We start from the raw sequence: 24,948 nt of genomic DNA on the forward strand, positions 1-24,948 counted from the left end.
CCTGTCATGTTGCGGCAGTGGACTCCGCAGACGCTGCGAGGGGCCACTGCCGCTGGATCCATATATGTGCTGGGCAGCTCTAGTAGGTGGAGTAGGGATGCTCTAGTCCACTGCAATACGGTTTTTGAGTGCCTTGGCACTGCTGCTGCTGTTCTGGCACTCGTGGTACCTTGTGGCGCGGCAACGCATAGCAGCTCACCGTGAAGACACCGTGGCGCGCAAAGTTGTCCGCAAGACTGTGTGCTACCACGGAGAGCTTTCTGGCTCATCAAGTACTCCGCAATCGCACATTGTCACTTATCATATGGTCCACTTTGTGTTATCCGCGAATTGATCCTCTTCCTCTCACCGAAGTTGTTAGTGCTTTGAGGTGCTGTTGGCTACCTTTCGTTGCCGAGATGGCCCTGTCAGCCTCCCCCGGCGCTTCACTGCCATCTCAGTCTCACTGAGGGGTTCTCTATGGTCGTAACGCTTTCCTTCACTAAGGCGCTCGTGCTGGCAATGCTTGTGGTATCTTATTCAATGTGCTGTAGCTGTACAGGTAGCCCTTCCACGCTGTAAAGACTTTCGACACCGTCCGAGTCATGTCAAAACGTTGGCGCATCCGCGACGACACTGTTCGGTACCGGGGAGACCCTCCGTGTCTCATCCAGGGCGTGGATGTTATTCAGCAAGACAAGGCATGCCCGTCTTGAAGGAGATTACATACTTGTCGTCGTACGTTGCCTCTGCGGTCGTGTTGTCGAGGGCATTAAGTGACTTGTCAATAGAGGAAAGCTGACCGGTGAGCCTCACCAGCTCTGACCTGAGGTAGTCCTTACCGACTGGAAGGAGGCTAGCGTTTGATGTACTACTGAAGCGGAGGCTGTGTAAGATGTGGACAAAGCGCGCTCAGGGGCAAAACCTTCGGCGAGAGCGGGTGGCTCGGCGACGTGGTGCAGCGCATTCTGGCGTTGATTGAGGACTTCAGAAAATAAGAGGGAGAAGACGACACGTGAGCGGTGGTGGAGGAGGAGGAAGAGGAGGAGGGAGGGAGGGATGAAATCCATGTTTTTAATGACTCTTCCGCAGCGCCTGTGTGCTGCCGTGTAGACGAGGCAGGGCGTACAGCATCACCTCTGCGGGTGTACACCAAATAAGGCGCCACTGTTCCTCTGGGGCTGGTCGCAACAGTGAGAGTGTGCAGAGTTGGTAAAGAAAAGGAAACGAAGCCCATGCAGCCTTCACTCGGCTAAATACATAAGAGCGATGCGTTGCCTTGCTTGACTACATTTGCTGATCGGTATGGAAGGAATAGTGAGTAGTAGTAAAGAGAAGGAGAACCGTGCGAGGAGGGAGGCGACAAAGCCTCTTGGGCACCCTCACGCACACACATCAAAGTGTGCACATGAGAAACCAGAGAAGAGGCCCAGCAAAATACACAGCTCACACACGAATGAGAGAGAAAGGCATATGTGCTACGGAGAAGGCAGAGGAGAGAAGCGAAAGCGCGCCGCAAGAAGGGGATATATTAGTACCCAGCACGTGCTGCGCGCAACGCTGGAGAAAGGAATCCCACGCACTGCTGTACAGTCGAGCACATCAGTCTGTTCGAGACATACACCTGTAGGTAACAGCAGTCATAACGAGCAGCAGTTGGCATCACGTTTCATAGCACGTCACAGAAAATCAGGCAGCACGACAAGCATGCGACTATCGGAGAGCGCCCCTCTTCCTTCTCCCTTGCGCCGCCCTTGATGGGGGCCATCGGGAGGATAAAGCGGCAAACACACCGAAGGCGACTTGATGGCCCCCCGCATGGCGCCGATTGCACAGTGCAGGAGAGAAGCACACCTGAACGCGCCACAGAGAAAGGGAGAAAAAGGAGAGAACGTTGGCGCCCATGTGAGGCCGTGCCAGCTTCCCCCTTCGCTCGTTCAGCTTTCCCTTCGCACGTTGATGGCTTTTCGCCTCACTTCCCTACATCGTTGGGGGTTCGCCTTCGCGCGGGTGAAACTCAAGCGTGACCCCTGCAGTAGCCCCTTCAACGGCCGAGTCGAGGGGAACTGCTGCGTAGAGAGCACTCAGGGCGGAAGGCTGGACAAAAGGAGTGCCATAGGTGGTTGCGGCACTTCCTCTGTGCAGCACCAGCGAGGCGGCTGAGGATGACGGCGGCGGCATAGATCCAGCTGGAGGAAGAGGAACCCTGTGTGGCACCGCCGGAGCAGTGATTGAAAAACAAGCCACTGTTCGATGACCAAGACCTGCAAAGGCGGTGTAGAGTGCGTCACTGCGAGTTATGAGCTTCGTAGACCACGACGTCGCGAGTGAGATCATATCATTTAAAATGGCCTTCTCGACCTTCACCATCTCCATATTCTTCACTTGTTGCTCACGCAACAACTTCTCCTGGGCCTTGCCAGCGGTGCTGCAGATCTTTGCTTCGAACTCGGGCGTGTTCACTTTGGAGCACTTCTTTGCCATATGCTCCAGCACTTGCACTGCGTTCTTCGTCTTCTTGGCTGCATGACGGCCAGTAGCGCTGACCTCCTTAAGAAACTCCAACTCCGTCTGCATCATCTTCAGCTCAGGAGAGGCACGCCAGTTGCTGTACGCGGCGGCGAGGCGACCAGTCATTGGAAGTGTGGGCTGAGTGTTCACCGGGGCCTCCTCAGCAAGATGTGTCCGCACGCTCTCAATGGTGTCGCTATTGTTCAAGAGGCAGCTCATCACCTTCTCCATGGCGGCAAGGTACTTGTCATGATATGCCAGCGCCTGTTCAGTGGCAAGGTTGAGCTCTTTTAGGTGCTTGTGCGTGATGAACACCTGCTCCGCGCGCAGCTGCTGCTCCTGGCTGAGATATGATTTGGTCATGTTGACAAGAGTTAATCATACAAGCGCGTGGGTGTGAATGTGCAGAAATGGCGGAGGGCGGGGCGTGCGGCGGGTACACAGAAGAAGGGAAAGGAAGCGCGGCTGCGTTATGCACAATTGAGCAACCGAAGGAGAACAAAGACGTGTGTTGCGGGTGGCTGACCGGTTCAGTGAACACACAGAGAGTGAGAGTGAGAGAGAGGAGAGAGGGGAGGGGATACAAACGGGGACGCTGCATGGTAGCTCATAGGGCGCCTTATGAGGCAATGGAGTGTCCGGGGCGCCTCCCTCCCCTCCCTCCCTCCCTGCCTCCCCGAAAAGGAAATAAGCGGGAGTAAATACGGCTGCTCCATCCATACACCCTTCTGCAGGCCTTATGTGCACGCAGTCCTGCTATTGGGCTGTGCTGCTTTGCTGTTGCCCCGACATGCACGAATGAGCCCCCGCACGGTGGCAGCCCTCCAGCTTGAGTGCTGAATTAGAAAGTGACGTACGGCGCGTGGGCAAAATGGGAGGAGCTTCGCCCGCGAAAGCGCAGGTGTACTCCCGCACCTGCACGTAAAACGCAGGGGAGACAGGGGAGACAGGGGAGACACACAACGCAAGCGAAAGGGGGATGTGCACCCACTTCACGATGAAAGAGGAAAGACGAGAAGAGAAGGCTGAGGAACCTGACAGAGAGGAAAGAGAGTGTGTGGGGAGGAGGTGGAGCTGAAGAGACACGAGCACGCAAGGGTGCGACGTCCGGTAGAATGAGGCACAACAAACATCAAGACAAAGCTAAAGAGACGCAAAGCCCTCAAGCACGAGGGGGAGAGGAGAAAACAAACGAGACAGCGCACAACACATGAAGACTTCAAGAGCGCATTCCTCACGGAGGAGAGAGAGAGACACGACCGCTGGCAATAGAAAGAAGAGGTGGGTGGACCCGGGGAGCCCTCTCACTCCCATCCTCTTGGACTAAGAGGCTCCGATAGAGTGAAGCATAGCCCTTTGTACTCGCGAGCAACTCTGTAGACCCCATCATGGCCAAAGCGTCCCTGCTGCATCAGCGAAAAGCGCTTACGGTGGAAGTACATCCCAATGGAAGCGGACGATGGCTTTGTTGCTGCGGTGGGCTGAGCAGAGAGGCAAGGTTGTGTCCTGCTGCCTGCGCGGCGGTTGTGGCGCAGTGGTCTCGTGAGAAGAAAACTACAAAAAGAGAGGGGAGGCGCTGAAAATAAATAAAAGACGACTGCGAGAGCCACGGATCGCTGGTTTTTCCTTCTTTTTCGGCTCACACCAGCCGCGTAGGCGGGCAGCCATCCTCCAGAATATTCAGAGACAATGCTGTCAAGGCGAATTCATTGTCGTCTGCTCATACGCGGTGTAGTCGCCCCTCTACCGCTGGAGTGGGTTCCCCAAGACGACTACGCACAGATGGGCACGGCGATCGATGCCCTCCGGCCTACGGCACACATTCATTCAGTTGCTACACGACACCTGCACTATACCTCGTCGCACTGGACTGCACGCTTGAATGTCGCCAGCAGAAAACCCTCCGTGGATGTGTTATGGAAAAGGGAAAAGGATAGAAGCAGAGGAATGGAAAAGAGCCCAGTAGGTTCAAGACAGCAGATGAGTCGAGAGTCAATACGTAGGGCGTTAGAGAGAGAAGGAGGGAGGGGTGAGCGCGTGCGGAGTGGGCTGCAGCCTGGAGATGTGCAAGAATAAGGCGCGCACACGACAACAACAAGGGGGAGCCGCGGCGGACGGCGGTAGAGGGGGGAGGCGAAGAGGAGAGAGAGAGGGAGGGAGAGCAACAGAGGAACGCCACCGAGGAGGAGAGACAACGCTCGAGTTTGAGAACTACCCGAGAAAGGAAGGAATGAGGCAGAAGTGAGCGAGTGGGTTGCTACCCTGAGCAAAACACCCACAAAGAGGGGGGCAGGCTGAGGTTCAATGAAGCCCTTGGTAGGATGCACCGCACTCCGGTACGGGTGTGTTCGTTTGTGAAGCGAATCGTAAGCAAAGTCGACTGTGAGCGGTCATGAAGGGGAGGGGCGCGTGAAATACACAGAGAGGAGCAGACGAGCAAGACAACGGGAGAGTGAAGGTAACGAGAGAATGAGGTGAGAAGAAAGAGAAGGAAACATGCAAACAGCATGTGTCGTGTATTTGCTTGCGCTTTCTATTGTTATTTCCACAAAGTTAATCCGCGTAGCGCTGGTGCAGCATCGCTCAGCCAAGGACACTCCCTGTATGAAGATAGTGGTGGTCGGTGGAGCTCTTATCTCGCATCAAGGAATCCCTCTCCATAAAAGAGAAGCAGCATGGGTAGACACCCACGGACTCAGCTCGAAAGATACCGTGCCCATGCGAGGGGCAAGTCATGCCAAGATGTAGCAAGACGACCAGTCAGCAGAGCAGACGCATAAGAAAGCGACAAAGAGAGAAAATATGGGATAAGGCTGATATAGACACGCTGGAGGAAGCGCAGTGTCATACTCGTTCAATAGCAGTACCTTCGCACCTAATGCGGTACCGAAAACGCGTTCACCTGATCATGGAAAGGGAGAGTCAGTCTTCGCTACCAGAAGAGCTTGATGAAAACTTATTCCCGCGTTCCAGTGGGTTGATCCGGGGTTAAACTATCTCCTCTATTGCCCTTACTTCTGCTTCTGAGGAGGGACACACACCTCAGAGGACGTGATGCTCTTTGCCTCCATGCGAGTCATGAATTCGGCCAGCAGTGTGGTGTTCAGAACAGCGGTGTAGCCAGGTTGTGGTGGTGCGGATGACACCTGCGACTGCGGGCCACGGCTAAGGCTGTACAGCGGCGGCGCCACCCTGCCAGCTGACCCCACCTGCGAAATGGAGCCAAAGTCCTCGTCGTCAATACTGACATCGGCGTTTCGTCTCAACAGGCCCGCATTTTCCACCGGTAATGAGGCCGCAGAAGCAGCGGGGGTCGTCGTAGTGCTGACTGCTACCGCCGTAGGCTTCGAGGTCTCCATCTTTGCCACTGATGTGCCCCGGTTAGGTGACGCCGAAGCGGTGCTGGCGAGCGGCATCGCCGGTGAGGACTCGCTAGGGAGAGGCGGTTGATTTGGTGAGACCCTGATGGGGAGCTGATGTGGTTTGCGGGAGTTCCTTGAAGGCTCCTGTTTGTTGCTGCTGTCGTGCGGGTTGTCATTCCTCCCATTCGGGCCTAGTCGGTACCCCTGCGAGGCATACGAGGCATCGAGCTCCGAATTCACCTGCGCGCAGCGCTGCTTGATGGCGCTCAGCCGCTGCTGCTCCTGTTCTTGACGGTAGAGGGCCACAGCCTCCTCGACAGTAGGATCTGTTTTGGTCAGCGCGTCCACCACAGACGTCATGTAACCGGCGTTGAGGTGGAGGTAGCGCTTGAGTGCTGTGGCCGTTACCTTCTCCACTTCGCTCACCAATGTCACGAACTTGTCCTCGAATTCGTTTTTAGAGCGCTGCAGCGAGGCGAGCGACTGATTGCGCGCCTGCACGTGGGTGGGATAGGATTTGCTCGTGTCAAGTGCCTTACTCTTCTCAGCATACGACTTCTCCTGCTTATCCACGAGCAGCTTTGCCTTCTTGTACCTATCAAAGGCGCTTTTCTCTGCCTTGGCGGCCTTTTCCGTCTCCTTCAGGGACGTTTTCAGCCGCTCGACCGGGAACAGCACCTCCTCATGTACGAGCTTGTTGTAGTTGCGAAAAGCGATGCCCTCCTTCATGTGTAGAACCTCTTCGGCAAAGTGATGCACGTACTTCTTTACCTCGGGGGTGCTGAAGCTGAGAGAGGTGAGGGCGTCAAACGAGTGACTGACCTGCTCCAGCGTAGTCCCGAGCTCTTTCATCAGGAGCATCATCTTGGCCATGTCACTGCTGAAGGACTGGATGGCAGCGTGAATAGCCCGCACGTCATCCAGCTGACGCGGGTGAATGAAATCGTGTTGCATCGACATGATGAACGAGAGGGCGAAGCCCAGTTATCAGGCTTCAGAGTTGTGGCCGCCACTACGGCAGGACGATAATGGGGGAGAAAAATGGCCAATCCACAATACAAAGTCAAGAGCTGCGGGTTAAATGGTGCTGAGTGCGAGTGACAAGAAAGGCAGCGAGTTGCCCTCCATGCGCGATAGGCGCGGAGTCACGCCACGGTAAGGTACAGTTCAACTTCAAGAGATAAATAAAGGAGAGGGAGCACAGAGGGATTCCTTAGAGGGGGCAGAGCACAGCAATCGTGAAAGAGAGAAGAGAGGGTGGGTAGTCAATGACCCATCGTGGCGTCCAGTGCGACGCACTAGTAAGACCACCTCTGTGATGAAGCGCAGAGGTCCACAAAGAATAATGCGTGGCAGCAGATGCCTGTGAGGCCCGCCGACGCAACCTGCAGGTCCTTCAGCTCTGCTCACCACGAGGCAAGCTGTACGAGCAGCATTCACAATAGCACGTGTGCGCTGCTTCCTGCAAAGGCAAATGGGAAAGAGAGAACAGGAGAAGCAACAGTATCCGCGACCGTACAGCCAGGCACAGAAAAAATGGGCAAGGCGTAGAAAAGCGAAAGAGAGCTAAAAAGAAGGACGCGCATGCTTGGGAAACTGATCAGCCAGGCGAGGTAGAGGTGCGCACAGAATGTGCAGACGCAGAGCAGCCAAGACCGCAGGCAACTAAAGCTCCTCTTTATTTGCTGATCATCGAGTCCATTCCTCACCACGCAACACGATTCAAACGCCACTCGACCTTCGTCCTACCCCACCCCCTCATCACGTCCAGCGAAGCACCGACTTAGTCATCTGAGCAGGACCTATGCCGCAAACTCTACCCCCTCCCCCCCCGCCGGACACCCAGGTTGCCTCACAGACACGCCCATTATGCCGATCACCATCTGCGACATTCCTCAGGGGGGCTTGGGCTTCCCACCAGGAAGCACTGAGGCCCGGGTGAGGTATGCTCGAGTCACGTTGACATGTTTCCTACAATAAGGATGGCACAAGTGTGCACACCGCTATGGGTCGCTCTGATGGAGCGCCATCCAGGGCTTGAACACTAACATCAGTAGCGATACATCGCTCTGTCCTCTCCTACGTGGTAGGGGCTTCAGCCTGTCGCCGCCGGAAGTCGTTCGTCATTGGCGAGGATGAGGGCTACCTGGCTTCTTCGCACACAAGCACACACAGAGTGGGTACTGGTCCCTGAATGCTACGCAGAGGCCCCTCCCTCGGCAAACACAGCTGCAAAGCGAAGGGGGGAAAAAAAAAGCAACGACGACTGAGCAGTTCCGCAACTGCGTTCGTTTCATGAAAACAACAACAACGGAAAACCGAGGGAGATGGCGGCGAGCACAATCCGAAGAGGTCAACTGGCAGGCGACGAGAAAATAGGCTCACAGATCCGCTCCCAGCACTGGCCCTGCAAGCCAAGAAGCGCTTGCCCGTTCTGCACTCAAGTTTTACGCCTGCCTCTGCGCCACACACCACCTCGATAAACGCGGATACAGCGCGGTGTGCTGGATGTGTTTCTAGTTTACATTGGTGGCTGGCCGTAGATGTAGTACGGTTGCTGCGGAGCTGCCCCATAGTAGCCGCCTTGTGGTGGAATTTGCTGGTAGTACATTACCTGTGGTGGAGGCTGCGGCGGCAGATAGACGGCTTGCGGCGGAGGCGGTGGCTGCGGCACATATATGACTGACGGAGTCAGTTGGTGTGGGTAGAACTGCGGTTGCGGGACGCAGGTAGGTTGCTGGGTGTAGACCGGGTGCAGCAGCGGCTGTGGTGGAGGCGCCACCTGTGCCTGCAGCGGGATGCCCATCGCCGGCTCGCCGCACATCGTTTTCTCGACGGAGACGAAGTCACCCGCAGATGCTGTCGTCTTCGTCTCCGTAGCAGCCATCGCAGGATTCGTGGCTGCAGCGCCAATGTATTCTTCGATGGAGTGCACCATCGTACTGCTGGGCTGGGGGTCAGCGCCAAAGTCCACTGCCAGTACCTGCAGATGAAGCTCTGCTGAGGAGAGGTGCGTGCCTGTGAGGATGACCCACATGTCCTTCACTACGCGGCGTGTCAAGCCGTTCACAGAGAGCCTGTAGACCCCCATGAGGTCGTCTACAATGACGTTGTCGTTCCAAAGCTCAAACACCACCTGTGCGGAGTCATAATCGGCGATCTGGAACTTGACGACCTCATTCCAGACTGGGTTGAGGCTGTTGTGGGCCACCTTTGTCTTGTACTTGATCTGCGTCTTTTTCCGGTCACCCATCACGACCTTCACGTACGGATCGGGGACACCGACCCGTTGGGTGTGGCCGATGTTGCGAGCACCGCAAACTCGCACCTCCAGGCGGCCCATGCTGCGGCACTCCCCCCCCTCTCTTCTGGAGAGGCGGCTGAGCGAAGACGTGAAAGCAGTGGTGCGCCGAACGAGCCGCGCAATGACGCAGCGATGTGTAGGGAGAAGGTGGTGCTGCTCGCACACTCGTTCCGCGCAGGGGAAGTGAGTGAGGGCCACTGTGCAACGGCGACAAGGGCGTTCGTGAAGGCGTTTTTACTTTTTCGATGTACTCGGTGGGCAGGGCGGAGACATAAAAAGGAGGATTTAACAGAGCGAGAAAGCGCGCGGGCAAAGTAGGGGAGAAGGAGAGCACCATCGCTGGATCAGACGTGTGAGTCACTGTGGGGAGAGTAAAAGGGGAAAGAGGCACAGAACTGGAAAGCAGTAGCTTTACACTCCTGTACCTCTTCACTGGCATACCTCATAGAGGCTGCCCCCCAACTGTGTCACCTTTTATTCGTCGCTACACCTTTGCCGTAGTAGTGCCTTGTACGGGGTCCATCGGCAACGCTCGTATGTTTTCACATTGTAGCAACAACGAAGCGATACGTCAGGCCCCACGTACCCGAAGAGGAACAACGGAGGCAACAAGGCGACAAAATTAAAAGGAAAGAAGAGGAGGAAGCGAGACAGTGAGAGACGAAAGGGGGTCGAGTACGCCAGCGAGAAAGCGCCCGCAGTACAGGATCCCTCTCGACAACAAACCATCGCCAGACGCCCCCGTATGAGGCGACCAGAAAAACATGGAGAGAGGCGACGATGAGTTCAAAGCGGTGTCTCCTGCGGGCGGCAAGAAACTGTGGAACACTTCAGTCTCACGATTCACAAAGCAAAGTGGGCAGTGTGGAGGAAGGAGCAGCAAACAAAATATACCCACCCACCCACACACACACACACCAGAAAAGCAAGAGAAATGGAGTTATGAGTCCATCGCCGCATTTCTGCGCTCGGGCCCAGACAACTCTGTAGACCGAGATGGAAGCGAGAGAGAAGCAGGAATAAAATGCGTCCGTGGGACTCTTTAAAGCGTTCCTTCCGCTTCAGGAGTAGGGAGTCTGTTTCTCAGGCAAAGAGGTACGTGTTCTCCATTGATATCCGAAGTATTGCTCACATGTCTGGCGGGATGCCATAGGCCATCTGCGCCGGCCGCGGTGGCGGTGGTGGGGGACCATAAATTTGGGGTGGCGAAGGCCCGCCAGGGTACGGCAGCTGCGGCGGCGGCAGTGGAGCACCATACATCGGCTGCGGGGGCGAGGGTGCACCATAGCCGTAGTTTGGCGGTGCCGGAGCAGCGCCGTAGGAATATCCCTGTGGCTGCGGTGGTGTAGCGAAGTATGTGCACTGTCCATGCGGCATCGGTGCAACTGGGGCCCCGTACACCAACGGCTGCGGTGGCCTTAGCGGAGCAACGGGGTACGACTGCAGTCCAACTCCCTGCGGTTGCGGCGAGAAGTTCTTCGGGGGACGGTATATCTGGTACATCGGCGTTGTTATGTTGTCCTCCTCCAGCGATCTGACGACCCGGTCGCCAGGCTGCGGATCATAGCCAAAGTCAGCAGCGAGGATACGCAAGTGCAGCTCCGAAGAGGAGACCTTCGTGCCCACTAGAATCACCCAGGTATCGACTACGACGCCGCGAGTTAGGCCATTGAGGGAGAGACTGTAGTGACCAAGGAGGTCGTCCACGATGACGTTGTCATTCCACAGTTCGAATAATACCTGCGTCGAGTCGTAGTCTGCGACCTGAAACTTGAAGAGCTCATTCCACACGGGGTAAAGGGTGTTCTCAGCGACCCGAGTCTTGTATCTGATTTGAGACTTCTTCTTGTCACCCACCTTAATCTTCACGTACGGGTCGGGTTTGCCAACCTTCTGCAGGTTGGCCACATTGCGGGCCCCGCAGACGCGAATCTCAAGACGGCCCATCACCAACGAAACGAGAAAAACAAAGAGGAGAAGGAGGGAAAGAGACCAGACGTGCACGGCCGAAAAGGCTCGAACTGAGAGCGTGCGGCGTTGCTGCGTGAGAAAATGATGGCACCTCACACCCTCTATGAATGACGAGCGTGCTTCTGGTGGGAGTGGAGCGGCGTGACATAGCAAGAAGAATAAAGCAACACAAAGACGAAAGAGAGCAGACCAGTGCGGAGTGCGTGAATGAGCATGACAAGACGCTGAGTATGTCATGGGTCTGTAGCCGGCGATACTTGGGATGTTTTGACGCTTTTCATCGATGGTCGTACGCCAGTGAGGCGCTGTGCACTGGTTCGCTTCGAGCACCCATGAATCACTCGACATCGGTGGAAAAGTGTGTATTACACCGCCACTTTACTCAACGCCTACCGTCAGCAGCTAAAAGAGCGGCATCGCTAAACAGGCAATATGGGCTGGGCGCTTGCGAGGGACGTGTTCAGACTGTCCTGACAAACATTGACACGCACTGTGCCTACAGAACGCCTGCACTCGTGACTAGCCGGAATAAAACAGCAGAAAGCGACTGCGCTGAGAAGGTAGGCGAAAACGAGCGCAATAGAGAAGGGTGGGGAGAAACGAAAGAGAGGCACATACCGTGAGGAGACAGCACAGCACGACGTGTGCGAGAGGTGCGCTCCCCTCGAAAAAACATAAATGGAAAAAGAAATCGCCACAGGAAGAACGCGAAAGGAGTTGACTGGTATGACAATAAGTCTGTTGCATGCACACACACACACACACACACACACACAGGAGGTCGGAAGAGCGCAGACCACAGAGACACGCTTCTCTGGGTGTCTTCGACGAGAAGCGTGGCGACACGTCTATACACGCACGTTTCTTCGCCGCCTTCGCACTAGGCGAATGTAAAAAAAAAAAATTAGAAAGGCGAGTTGGACACGAGAGTGAGAGAGAAAGGGAAAACTCAACGAGCATAATCCCACAACGGGCGAGGGGGATTGAGCGCGACTCTAGAGGAAATGGTGTACGGGAAGGAAAACACGTGAGTGGCGGAGTCCGTGTCGGTTGCCCATTCCCTCACGCACGTCGGCGCGAAAGAGTGCCGAGAGAACAGGCCGAGAGGCTAGGCAGGAGGTGGCAAAGCGGAGAAGATGCCACGTGACACAATTTGCCAACGGCAAACCAACCAGAAAGGCCTAATGCGAGAGCGCACACCTTTACACGCGGCCACCCCTTCAATGGTCCCTCTCCTCCAAAACTTCCCTCACCGGTCAAACAGCCCGTAACAGACCAGTCGGGCCATCCACCGCGCATCACATGCGGTCTGGATAGGGAGGGGGGATGAAAGCGGACACTCATGATAATATGGCGACCGCGGAGCTCCAAGACGTCAGGCGCACAAAGCGCCCCCTTTTCTTCGCTGATGAATGCAGGCAGAGGCGTGTTTGAACGGACACCAAAGACGCCTCTGCCTGCCTGCCTGGCGGCTACGGGTGCGTTGCACACGGGCGAAGCGATGCACAACGAATTACAGAGACGAGAAAACAACGACGAAAGAAAATTGACGAGGTTTGCAAGTGAAGCTGCAAAGAGGTTAGGTGGGGTGAGAAATACCGGTACTAGGCTGAGCAGCGGGAACGACAAGAGACAAACGCATAAGTGCAAAGCGACGCGCCATGGAATGCAGAGGTGTCGAAGCAGCCGACCGAAGTTCTCAGTTACTACGGGTCCCCATGTGCATTGTCAGACTGTTTTGCGTTTCGCTTCTGTCAGCGATGCACGTTCGTCACCAACGACAGTCTTTAGAGTCGACGCCTGGCGATGTATCACTCTTTCCAGGAGTACAGAGGTGACGGCATCCTGCATGACCTCGGGGTCAGGCGCAGTCCGAGAAGCACCTTGTCCGGGCTGCTGCTGAGTGTACCCGTTGAGATACAACAGGTGCTAGGATGAGTCCACGCCCAACTGCAGTGACCATGAATCGTACCCTACAGAGCCTTACCGCTGAAGCTGCTGCTACAGCGGTGGGTAAAAAATGCCATTTTTATAAGGATACTCCGCTTGCATTGCCGAGCACAGAGGAATGCCTGTCGCTCCGCATGATGGAGTTTAGTGCAAAGAAGCGGCGCCTCACGCTCCATGAGAATGGGGCCGGTCGGGCTAGAAACTCCCCTAGGGCACTCGCCCGACTCCGTAGTGTCCTCGAAGGCATTCGTATGAGCTGCCGCAAGGCGCTGTGCCAGTTAGAGACTCGAATGCGGACGTGTAACTCTCAGTTACCGACACTTGTCGTGATGAGCGGCAAGTGCATCTCTGTGATGATGCCTTTTTGTGTGCCCCACCCACCAATGGCGGTGCTATTCCGCGCGCCTGACTCCACCTCCTTAGACAGCACAATGGAACCCAGACCGCAGCGACTCTCCGTATTGCCTGTGTAAACGTCGTTGGCAGCGCCCCACAAACCGGTACGAGAACATCACGGCGGGGTGATTGCACAACGACTTCGGTGATGGACTGCTGCTCAGCCATTTGATTGGCACGTAAAGGTGCCCGGTAGTCGCTAGCTTTGCATTGCCCAGGAAGCGCCCGTCGCACACGCAGATCGTGAGGCGACGTTGCTGCGAAATATTCCTTTCGCCTTCTTTGTCTTGCATACCCCTACGGATGGCATTGGAGTTGCACGCTCAGGGCTGTGTGAATGCATAAGGTAGGAGGAGAGAGGGGAAAGGGGGGATGAAAGAGAGAGAGGGGTAAAGCAAAGCAGAGGAGAGAAACTGTGCCGGCACGGACACCAAGAATTAAAACGAGAGCACACCAGAGGCCCACAGGTGAGTCCGTGGTGGGCATTCTGAGTAGCCACCTCATGTGTCTCTCTAGCGTATGGATGGGAAGGATTACGAGTCTGGGCACATTCATGTAGATGAGGTACCATAGGGTGTAGCACGGAAAGTTAAGGCGACAGGATTGCTCATTCGCTATTGGGGAGGCAAGGAGGCGTTGACGACGCACCACTACGTACCCAAGCACTAACAGGTACGTATGTGCAGAGTGTAAAGAAAACCCCATTCGCAAGCAACAAGATATGAAGCAGTCCCCCTCCCCGGGACTCAACGAAGCTAAGGGAAAAGAAGCAAAAAGCGTGCCGCACTGATCGAAGAGTGAGTCGGTACTGCAGTGGAGACACCCTCCTCCTCCTCCTCCTGCACCTCCTCCCCCCCCTGCCCCCCCCCCTCCCTCCCATAAGCGTGCGACCAGATATGTTCATCTGTAGAGCGGGGAGGGGGAGGGAGGGGGTAAAGAGGCGCACTGCACAGGGGAAAACGGAGAAGAAAACTAAAAAGCAACAGCAAAGTGTAAGTGGGCCTCAGCGACAGCAAGAGAGGACGAGACCAGTGTGGAATAATGGCACGGCTTCAGACAGGATGCAATGAAGAGACGGAGAAACCATAAGAGATCATAGGCAAGTCGGAAAGCAAATACAGCGAGAGCGCACACACGGAGGCGCGCACATCATGACGCGCAAGAGGGAAAAGAAAAGAGAGAGCACTCAGCAATGAAAAAAAAAACACGCGTGCGTGTATGTGTGTGTGTACGTGTGCGTATGGCGGGGCGAATAGGCGAGGGTGGCCTCATCACGTAGCCAAATGCACAAAACGTCGATCTCACTTCGAATTCACACACACACACACACACACACACCATGGAGAGCGATCGGCATGAAGATACTCAGCGAAGGCTCAAACGAGCAGGAAGAGAAAATGTACAAGCAGCACAGTGCCGTTCGGCAGATAAAGGGTAACGCTCACGGAAACTTCAGACTCCTCCCAGGGCATTAAAGCACCACCTGAGTGTGCAGGTGTAGGGGAGTAGATCGAGAGGTGTCAACGTAACGTGGGAAATGAGTGTGAAGCGAAAGGAAAAAGAGAGAGAAAACGCGAGCGCAACTAAGCACATGGCCAACTGCCGCGGCAATTTTTTTTGGGGGGTGTTGCGCCGGCTGCGCGTCTCGAACGAGAAAACAACAAGAAAGAGAAGACGGGTAAACACATCTGCGGTGAAGGTAAAGCAGCAGCTACCACTGGAAAATACTGCGCTGCCGCAGTAAAGCTCCGGGTGTCTCTCTCTTTTCCTTCTCTTATTTGTCCTTCACTTGTGATAAAGCTATAACCCAACGCTCGCACGATCTAACACAGACGCACTCGGTCTCTGCACGCACAAAACAAGCCAAAGGCGCAGCGAATGAGAGGCATAGTGTATCGATCTGTGCTGCCGTGTCGACCACTAAGAGCCCCCATCACAAAACAGAGAAAGAAAGAGCGAGAGAGATACAAAGCAGCAAGGTAAGAGCATTCACTTAAAATATATCTACAGCTGCTTTGAAAATCCCCAGCAACTTGAATAGTTGAAAGAAGCTATACAGCACCGCCACCGTGACAAATATGCTGAACACGAGCAGCGGGATCGTGGTCAGTCCTATTTGGCTCCTAATAATAGGGTAGCATCCAGTTATCGAGGTGTTCACGTCAGGGCATGTGCTGCAAAGATCTCGATTAAAGGTGCTCTCGGTGTCGTTGCAACCCACAAGAAAACCCGAACACCCGTGCCGCTGGTAGAAAGGGCAGAGCTCCTCCGGTTGGTTTCTCACCATGTGCAAAAAAATCGTGTTTCTGTCCAGCAGCATCAGCAGAACCACAAACGCCATGATGCAGCAGGCGACGGCGCCAACGAAGCATGCGAAATGCGCACCCATGTACCACATGCCCTCCCGCACCGGCAAGTGCATCATGGTGGCATGAACAATGCACATGACGCCGGTGATGCTCCACACAACGATTGCTGCCACAAGCTCCCCTGTGAACTGAAAAACGAAGGATGAGACAAGCGCGTCACTCACGTTGCTCTTCGCTGAGTTGAAGAAAACAATTAAGCCTATGTCGAACAAGAGGATGAGCATCCCAGCAAGAAATAATTTCTGAGGAATATTGGTGAGGTAGAGAATGCCCGTATTCGAAAAGAGACCAGCAGGCGCGCGATACTGCTGCACCTCCCGCACCCGTTGCTGCATGCGGAGGCGCCTCCGCTTCTTCTCCTTCTCAATGGCGCAGTCGGCCTTGAGGAGAGTGGGAAGCTCCTCGAGCGCCACACGATTCACAAGCTCACGGTCCACATCCGGCCAGGCGCATCGGACAGAGAGGAATGCGTAGAGCAGCACCTGGCGCGGGTTGTTGCCCTGGCTCGTGTGCACCAGGTAGCGGCGCACAAACATGCGCAGGACCTGCATGTCTCTAATGTGCCTGGAAGGGTCCTTGAAGAGCGAGTAGAAGCTGCTGCACGGGTCACGACCGAATTCCACGTTGTTGATGTTCTTGCGCAAGAAGGTGACGTACGGGATGGGGCCGATGGATCCGACAAATGCTCGAAACCGCCGGGGTGCGGTGTCACCTTTGGTGGCACCGGCGCTATCGGTGACTTCATCCACCACAGGTTCAGTGACACCCGACATGCGCCCTTCTTCATCGCTGTTCTGAGCTGCTGCAGCGTCTAGTTCCGCCCCAGTTTTCAGCAACACTGCAGGGGCCAAGCTGCCTGCGGCATCCATCGTACACAACACATGCGAGTCCTCTGTATTGACGATCCTGTCATTCTGGGTAACACCCGCTTCCCCAGCAGCGGTGCAGCTATGGTTCAGTAAGTCCCAATCGAGGGACTGAACACGCTGCGTTGAGGAGGCATCACCGCTGTCTGCTCTAGGGGAAGCGAGCACACTGTAGAGACAGCACGCACGTACGCGGCTGTGACGCAGAGCACAGCAGTTCTGGATCTGCAGGTCTGGAGAAATGGTCGTCCCCTTTAACAGTTGTTGCTCTCGCGACTTATACGCCGCGAAGTCGTCGTGCGTATATCGGTTGACGTGCATCAGGGAGACCGAGCTCTCCGTGACCATGCACACAAGTCCCGTGTAGTAGTAGAAGGCCGGTGGGGCACCGTTAATAGCCTGCATGACTCGGAGGCTCACACAGCGACCAATCAGCTTCAGCTCCGGTGCCATCATCACTGGAAGATTCTCGATGGGGCGGTCCGCGTGCATAACGACGTTCAACATGAGATCCCTTATTTCTTCCTTTTGTTCTTCATCCATGTCGTTAAGGCTCTCCTCCGGGCGAGGAGCCACGCCTTCGCCATCGGGCATCTCGCCCATGCTTATGGGCTCTCTCGCCGCCTGCGACCATGGTGAGTCGTCGCGGGGAACGTTGCTGGCCAACCCACTGGAACGACTGAGGGGCCGCTGCTCGTTCTCCTCACGTGATGGCATTTTCTCTTAGTCCACACTGCTTAGGCGCAATAAAGGAAAGGCGATGCTCAGCGGCGAGAATCAAGCTTGGCGGCAGGAGTGCTACGGGGCGAGAGAAGAGAAACCTTCGCGAGAGTTTGTCACTGAAGCGAGACTGAGAGGCAAGCACGAAAGAGAGACAGAGAGAGAGAGACAGGCAGCAACAGTCTGAAGTATGGAAGCCGATGTGGTACCGCTTGGTCGCCAAACGGGCATGGAAACCAGCGGAAAAAGAAGGAGACAAGTAAGGAGAGAAGCAGTCGAAGGGCTTAGCACATGCCTCGTGTAGACCCTCGATTGCTTAGCACTTTTGCCATCTGTGAGAGGAAGTGAAATTCTGGAGGGAGTCTCCATCACTCTTCGACGCAGATGTGCAAACTCAAGGTGTGTGTGTGTGTGTGTGGTATACCTCATAGACCGCCGCAACCAGCTGGTGCGATGTAATAGTTTCTTCTGGCATCATGTTCGAGCGATCTTCACAGCACAGGTAAACGAGAAGAGAGGGGATATCTACACGCACACCCGCTTGCACAGATCAGGCCACCCACAGTACTGTTCATGAAAGGGAAGAACAAAGCAAAGCAAAAGAGGCGGCTGCACTTGGAAAGAGAGGAGGAGAGAGCACTGAATGGATGTTGTAACGTTAGAAGGGGCAGGAGGCAGAAGTTAAAAAAAAAAGCGAACGTTGCCTGGCAAGGAGTAAGCCAACGGAGTGAAGAGGGCAGGGCTTGAGGGAATGGGAGGTGAGGGGAAGAGAGACGAAGACGCGACCCCACAACCGTGTTAGCACCAATGCAACACAATGGAAGAGGAAAAGAAGGAGAGAGGCAGTGCGCCAACATACATGGAGACGTCCCATCAGACCAAGATTCAAAGTCCCTCCACCCCCATACCCCCTTGCAGCTCGGATACCGAAGAAGATATACGATGAGGCAGTCTGTCCAAAGGCGCGAACATATCGACTGGCTCGGGCGAGGAGAGAAGAAGGTGTGCAGCGCTGGGTAGCGTAGGAAAGACATGATCAGCGAACCGACAGACACACACGACAAAATCCACCGCCTCTTCACGAGCTGGAAACAGACAGACAAAGCACCCCGAGACACGAACAAAGTATGCACGACTGCAAAGCCGCCTCGGGTGATAAGAAACCATCACGTGTGCTATTGCTAGAGACTCGTTTTCCTCTGATTCTCGGTGAAGCAGAAGCATCGAACCCCATGACGAGCAAAGACAGAATGGAAGCAAGACCCCCCACACACACGCGCGCGCGAGAGCGCAACCCACAGAAATAGAGTGCAGACCACCGTCATACTGTCACATAATGCGGCCCATCAGCACCTCTACAAAGAGAAGCATCTTTACGACCAGGTACGTAGTGTACACCGCGGCCACCATAATCACACAGCTGAACAGCAGGAGGGGAACCACAGCCCGCTCAATCTGCGTCCATAGAAAGGAGTAGCAGTTAGTGTTTGTCACCGGCATCCCGGTACACGACAGGCACAGCTCCGGGTCGGCAACACCAAGCCCACACGCTACGAACAAACCGGTACAACTATGACGTGCGTAGAAGGTGCAAAGCTCGGTTTCCTTGTACTCCACCATGAGGAGGTATATCGCTTCCTTCGTCAGTCTCCAGAATACGACAAGCAACGTCATGATACAGCACCCAATGGACGCCACAGACCCCACGATTCGCAAGCCAAGTCCCAAATAGTCCGCAAGTAGAGGAATGTGAGCGGTTCTGGCGTGCAACATGACAGCCGCGCCAGTGACAGTCCACGTCACAAGAGAGATAACAAAAGGCAAGATAAATTTTCGCACATAACTTACGATGATAGCGTCTTTGGTGGTGCCGAAAACTACCCCGAGGTAAATGGCAAATAACAAAGCAAACACGATCAAGACGATACCGGCGATGAACGAGTGTTGAGGAATATTGGTGAGGTAGAGAATGCCCGTATTCGAAAAGAGACCAGCAGGCGCGCGATAATGCTGCACCTCCTGCTCCCGGTACTGCACGCGAAGGAGCTTCCGCCTCCTTTCCTTCTCAATGGCGCAGTCGGCCTTGAGGAGAGTGGGAAGCTCCTCGAGCGCCACACGATTCACAAGCTCACGGTCCACATCCGGCCACGCGCATCGGACAGAGAGGAATGCGTAGAGCAGCACCTGGCGCGGGTTGTTGCCCTGGCTCGTGTGCACCAGGTAGCGGCGCACAAACATGCGCAGGAGCTGCATGTCTCTAATGTGCCTGGCAGGGTCCTTGAAGAGCGAGTAGAAGCTGCTGCGGGGGTCACGACCGAATGTCACGTTGTTGATGTTCTTGCGCAAGAAGGTGACGTACGGGATGGGGCCGATGGATCCGACAAATGCTCGAAACTGCTTGCACCATGCAACGCCACTTGCCCTCGACAGTTGCTGGTTCACCTCGACTGGTGTGTGATTTCTCCGAGGTTGTTGCTGCTGCTCTTGTTCCAAGAGCCCAACGGCGTACAGCTGGGTATCTGTTATCAGGGCAGCCGACGGGGCTAAGCTACCGGAGGCGTGCAAGTCTAGTAATGCAGGAGGATCCAGTGCGTTTGAGATCCCGCCGTCCTCGGCTACGCCGACCTCACCGTCAGCGCTGTAGCCGTAAAAAGATAAGCCGTGATTTGTTGAGGGTGCCGGTAAGCCGCTGGACGGGGCCGTGGGCTCCTGGTCGAATGGGCGCCTTCTATGGTTGCCGACATCGCGGTCTTTCCCTACAGTGCTGACCTTCCCCTTTGCCAGGCGCTGCTCCCGCGACTGGTATGTCTTGAAGTCGTGTTGCGTATAACGGTTGACGTGCATCAGGGTCGCAGTGTTCGCTGTCACAGCGGACACAAGTCCGGTATAGTAGTAAGGATCTCCTGGTGCCCCATTGGGTGACCGCTTTACTTGAAAGGTAACACAGCGACCAATCAGCTTCAGCTCTGGGGAAATCATCTTTGGGAGATTTTCGATGGGGCGGCTTTCATGAAGGACAACACGCGCTACCATATCCTCAATCAGTACGGGTTGGTCAACTGTGGGGAATCCGCTCGGATGGTTACCGTTAACTTGGTGATCCGCGTCTGCCCCATTGTCTCTGTTGGGCACCCTTATCGATTCCTGATGGGTCTGTGCCTGTGGCGAGCCATCTCGCATCTCAGTGGTGTTCGTCGGTTCATGACTGGGGAAAGCAGGACGCTCTTCCATGAGGATGGATCAGGACACGTGGAGTCAGGTGGAACGTGATCCTTTATAAACCTTACCCAAAGGCGTCACCTGAGCAGGAGGGGGGAGGGCTGCAATGACCCGGCGGGATAAGAGTAGAAAATGAAAGGCAAGTGCAAAGTAACAACAATGAAGGATGGAGTGGGGGTGTAGGCGTGGGCGCAGTAACACTCTGCAGAGGCGGTGACGGGGCGTAGCAAGGGGTAGTTGGCTGAGAAAAGCACAGAGGTTATCATAAAGGAGATACATCAGTACAACAGAGCCCATCGCTGCAGAGGTCATCTCTGGAGTGGTGTGCCTTGTGGTTTCTTCCAAGAGGTGGGAGGCATTGGGGTGGTACGGAGTGGACAACCCTCATTTGAAACAAATTCAGCGAATTCACGACGCCATCAGCGCTCTACAAGCGATGCAGGTGCACTACCCCTCGAGTACCTCAGAATGAAAGTAATTCAGTTTGCGCTTCAATGTGTGGCTCGTGTACGTGCAGCCGAGGCACGCGTACCTGCAGTGCAAAGTGCACTCAGAGGCAGCAGAGACGACAGAGAGTAACACCATAAAGGCAGAAAAGCGAGAACTCAGGCGCCAAAGCAAAATGTTGGCAACCAAAACAGAAGAGAAACGAAAGGGACTGGGAGAGGGGAGTGCGCCTCTTCAGGTACCATCTGCGTATGTGACACCCGCAGACGGGGCCAGAGGAAGAGAACGATGGAGAGCCAACGCCGTTGGCGGAGTCTTGGATCACGTGGGAATCGGAAAACACACGCACACTCAAAGACAAAAAAGGGGAGTTGAAGCGCTGCCCCCTCCCCCCTCCTGCGGAAAGGCTCGAGGGTGTCGGCACGAAGGAGAAGGTGAAGAGAAGGGGGAAAATAGCCAAGCGCTAAAGACCCGACAAGGCAGAAGAGGAGGGGGGGGCAGAGAGAGACACAGTTGACTAGCTCGGCTTCCATCTTCACTACCTTGATTACGGAGACGCGCATCAGCAGACAACAACAGACCCCCTCTTTTCCCACAAAGAGGAGCAACAGAAACCCAGCACGGTGCGAGTTCGTCTCTTCGATCGACTAGGCATACACACTCACTGTCAGACCGGCGCCTCTCTTGCCGCCCACCCCCCTCCCTTCCCCCCGCTGCGTACATGAACGATGCAGTTAAGTTCTCGTCCGTCTGTCGCTCTCTTTTTCCTTCACGTAGTTTTCTTTGCCCGCTTGCGCCAGCATTATTCACATCACAACAACCGCCACCCCGCGGCGCTAAAGGTGGAGCGATCAAAGGACAAGCGAAGACTCGAACGAGCCGCCATCCTAACGCGGTCTGCTGCATTACGTCTGCGCAACACCTTCACGGCGAAAACGCAAGCAAGTCGTATCGCTCCTTCAGCTTCTCAGTCAAAACACAGAAATAGGGAAGACTAAAGTCAACGAGACTCACAAAACTCCCAACGGCGCGTCTCGTGCCAGCTCCTTTTCGAGTCCAGTCTGTCCCACACAGCAGAACACTTGCCTCGATCACCGGAGACAAGCGCCACCCGCGTCTCGTCTATATCTCTCGTGGCAAACGAGATAGCGACAGAGAGAGAGAGAGAGTCCGCCATCCTGAGATGGTGGCCATTGAGCGCCTAAGCCCTCCATCCCGGTCGCCGCAGCAAAGGAAAAGGAGGAGACCATAACGAGCAGCCCTATACCATTGACGGTCAGCAGATGGAGGGGAGTCATCAACCATTGGCGTCTCATTCCCGACAAAACTCCGTGCACCTTGTCAAGCTCAGCGCAGACGCGGCACAACAGCCATTGGCACATGCCAACAGAGAAGCTCCAATAGCTCGTGAGGAGCCCGACACACACTCGCACCTTTGGTCGCAGTAACAACAATCCTTTGGCCAAAGGCTGTGCTCATGAGTGAAGAAATGCTGTTGTTTCCCAGGTACCCTGCAGCTGCCCTTATCACCATAGCCGTGCACACCACAGCGCTAGAGAGTCCTACGTTGCGTACGATTACCGTCTTCACATTGGTACGGAGGAGCATTGGCGTCAACATGCTCGGCAGAGTAATCCCCACACGCACACACCACAACCGAGAGGACGTAGTAGCTCATCGAGTTTACTCAGTACCGAAGAATGTGCAGAGCGCCAAGTACGCCAAGCAACACATAACACAGAAAACCGTGAGGAAGAGAACGACGACGCCAGCAGCGACAACAAACATCATCAAGGAAATTTTGGCCAGGTACAGAATCCCAGTGTGCAGGAAGAGTCCCTCAAGTCCTTGGCAACTCAGCACCGCTTTGCCAGAGGACTTGCAAGTATGCTGGTGCTCACCCTCAGGTGGCGCAGTCGGCCTTGAGGAGAGTGGGAAGCTCCTCGAGCGCCACACGATTCACAAGCTCACGGTCCACATCCGGCCACGCGCATCGGACAGAGAGGAATGCGTAGAGCAGCACCTGGCGCGGGTTGTTGCCCTGGCTCGTGTGCACCAGGTAGCGGCGCACAAACATGCGCAGGACCTGCATGTCTCTAATGTGCCTGGAAGGGTCCTTGAAGAGCGAGTAGAAGCTGCTGCACGGGTCACGACCGAATGTCACGTTGTTGATGTTCTTGCGCAAGAAGGTGACGTACGGGATGGGGCCGATGGATTCTTCAACTGTGTAGCGTTGGTGGTGGCCCATTGCTCGAAGTGATGTAGTAGAGCAACTCTAAGTCATAAACTTGCTGCCCGCAACATATCTTTAGCTTGTGACTTTCTTTCCGCCACGCGAGTGCAGTGGCATCGAGCTAATCCTCTGGGATAAGTGCCAGTACTGCCACGAGACTATCGGGGGCGTCAATATAGTCAAGGGCTCTCGACTCCTACATGCCGGCGAGCCCGTCACCTACCTCACCTTACGTGGTTTAGGTGAGGGGAGGCAAGCCGGATTGGCAGCCGTTACTGTACACTGCCGGCATATGTGAGCAGTACCCCTCCCTGTTAGCACTCTCTTATCGGGAAAGGTACTCGTTGAGCCTGGCATGAGTGTCACGGTTTACGTGTCGGGGGGTGGGTAGGGGTAACGCTGTAAGGAAGGCACTGAACACCGATACTGCATAGCGGAGTGGCCCTTTCCTCCACTCTACTTTGTGTACCATTGAGAGAGGCCCTGTAGCCGACTATCCTCAGCTCAGCCACCTTCATAGTCGAGAACTTCTCGGCGGGGAGATTGTCGTGGAGGGTCACCCCATTTCGAAAGGTAGTGTGTTGAGGCTTGCAGTGGCCTCTGCCCCCGGCAGCACTGTCGCCTACACATGCGCCGCCGTCCTCGACGAGCTCGCGCATGATTGCCACCCTCTCCTTCTCGTCAGAAACGCAAAACACGTCAGCAACGGCCCCGATGGCTACCGTGTCACCCTCCGCACCACAGGATGGGCTCGTCTCACCAGCCGCCATGCGCGTCACCCCCTATTATGAAAGCACCCCAGCAGCTATGCTCTTCATCGCGGCGGCTAAAGGTATACATCGCTACCGTCGGAAGGAGAGAGAAGGAAGCACCTGCGAAATGCTCTCACCGTCACCATTGCACTCCCGACACGCCCGCAGCCGCAGGTGCACACAGCCACCGCCCACCAGCCCACACGCGCATGCGGCTCCGCCCGGGCCGTCGGGGCCGTGCCATCGGCCGTCCAGCCGGGACGCGCGTCTGCCGGGTGATCCCCGAGACCCTCCTGCGCACACGCCTGCTGCGCAACAGCCACCAGAACGACGCAGGTGCGCTACATGCCCTGGCTCGCGCGGACTGCGTCAAGCGGGCTGCCCTGGCGCGGTGGCGTCTGCCATGCGGGTAGTAGGGGATGTTGTCATGATGTCTGAGACTGGTCAGTGGCTCTCTAATCCATTCAGTGGACGTGTGGGTCTCCTCCGATATTGCTGATTTTGCAAGGTTTCCAGCCTTGTCAATGTGCTCCAATTCACAATGAATAGACACTGAAGTGAGAGGCGCATGCGACAGGTCAGTGGTTCCAGCATTGATGCCCAGGTACGTCGCAACAGTCCACCCTTCACCGTTGTAGGGCCCGTGTCGAGCGCCATGAGGCGGGAAAGCAAGCCTGCAACTACAGCCACACTTATTATTAATTTTTTTTGGCAGCTGGGTTGACACAGCTGTCTTCAGTAAGTCAAGTCTACCAGCTTAATTGCTTCACATTCAGCGCGAGGACTGCAAGCGAAGGTGGTCGCACCGTCTTGCCGCGGCATGTATGGGTGTACTACCGTGCCGAAACACCACAGTCGCTCCTAATCTG

The 24,948-nt window shown here is 55.4% G+C and overlaps 7 protein-coding genes across 7 annotated transcripts, besides 2 other annotated features; all 7 read right to left on the reverse strand.

Annotated features, from left to right (window-relative positions):
* Positions 1-1,959: 1,959 nt before the first annotated feature.
* LPMP_310750 (hypothetical protein) lies at positions 1,960-2,853 on the reverse strand (the record flags this gene model as incomplete). Its single annotated transcript, XM_010703162.1, has 1 exon — positions 1,960-2,853. The coding sequence occupies one exon, from the start codon at positions 2,851-2,853 to the stop codon at positions 1,960-1,962; it is 894 nt and encodes a 297-aa protein (XP_010701464.1).
* Positions 2,854-5,501: 2,648 nt separating this feature from the next.
* Positions 5,502-6,812, reverse strand: LPMP_310760 (hypothetical protein; the record flags this gene model as incomplete). Its single annotated transcript, XM_010703163.1, has 1 exon — positions 5,502-6,812. One exon carries the CDS (start codon positions 6,810-6,812, stop codon positions 5,502-5,504), a length of 1,311 nt encoding a protein of 436 aa, XP_010701465.1.
* Positions 6,813-7,566: 754 nt separating this feature from the next.
* Positions 7,567-8,056: a repeat region.
* Positions 8,057-8,373: 317 nt separating this feature from the next.
* LPMP_310770 (c2 domain protein, putative) lies at positions 8,374-9,195 on the reverse strand (the record flags this gene model as incomplete). Its single annotated transcript, XM_010703164.1, has 1 exon — positions 8,374-9,195. One exon carries the CDS (start codon positions 9,193-9,195, stop codon positions 8,374-8,376), a length of 822 nt encoding a protein of 273 aa, XP_010701466.1.
* Positions 9,196-10,284: 1,089 nt separating this feature from the next.
* LPMP_310780 (c2 domain protein, putative) lies at positions 10,285-11,103 on the reverse strand (the record flags this gene model as incomplete). The annotated part of the gene is made up of 1 exon (XM_010703165.1): positions 10,285-11,103. The coding sequence occupies one exon, from the start codon at positions 11,101-11,103 to the stop codon at positions 10,285-10,287; it is 819 nt and encodes a 272-aa protein (XP_010701467.1).
* Positions 11,104-15,466: 4,363 nt separating this feature from the next.
* LPMP_310790 (hypothetical protein) lies at positions 15,467-17,425 on the reverse strand (the record flags this gene model as incomplete). The annotated part of the gene is made up of 1 exon (XM_010703166.1): positions 15,467-17,425. One exon carries the CDS (start codon positions 17,423-17,425, stop codon positions 15,467-15,469), a length of 1,959 nt encoding a protein of 652 aa, XP_010701468.1.
* A 1,332-nt stretch (positions 17,426-18,757) lies between these two features.
* Positions 18,758-20,659, reverse strand: LPMP_310800 (hypothetical protein; the record flags this gene model as incomplete). Its single annotated transcript, XM_010703167.1, has 1 exon — positions 18,758-20,659. One exon carries the CDS (start codon positions 20,657-20,659, stop codon positions 18,758-18,760), a length of 1,902 nt encoding a protein of 633 aa, XP_010701469.1.
* A 2,338-nt stretch (positions 20,660-22,997) lies between these two features.
* Positions 22,998-23,342, reverse strand: LPMP_310810 (hypothetical protein; the record flags this gene model as incomplete). The annotated part of the gene is made up of 1 exon (XM_010703168.1): positions 22,998-23,342. The coding sequence occupies one exon, from the start codon at positions 23,340-23,342 to the stop codon at positions 22,998-23,000; it is 345 nt and encodes a 114-aa protein (XP_010701470.1).
* An 893-nt stretch (positions 23,343-24,235) lies between these two features.
* Positions 24,236-24,948: part of a repeat region that runs on past the window's edge.

This window comes from Leishmania panamensis (assembly GCF_000755165.1).
Source record: "Leishmania panamensis strain MHOM/PA/94/PSC-1 chromosome 31 sequence".
NCBI classification, from domain to species: Eukaryota; Euglenozoa; class Kinetoplastea; order Trypanosomatida; family Trypanosomatidae; genus Leishmania; species Leishmania panamensis.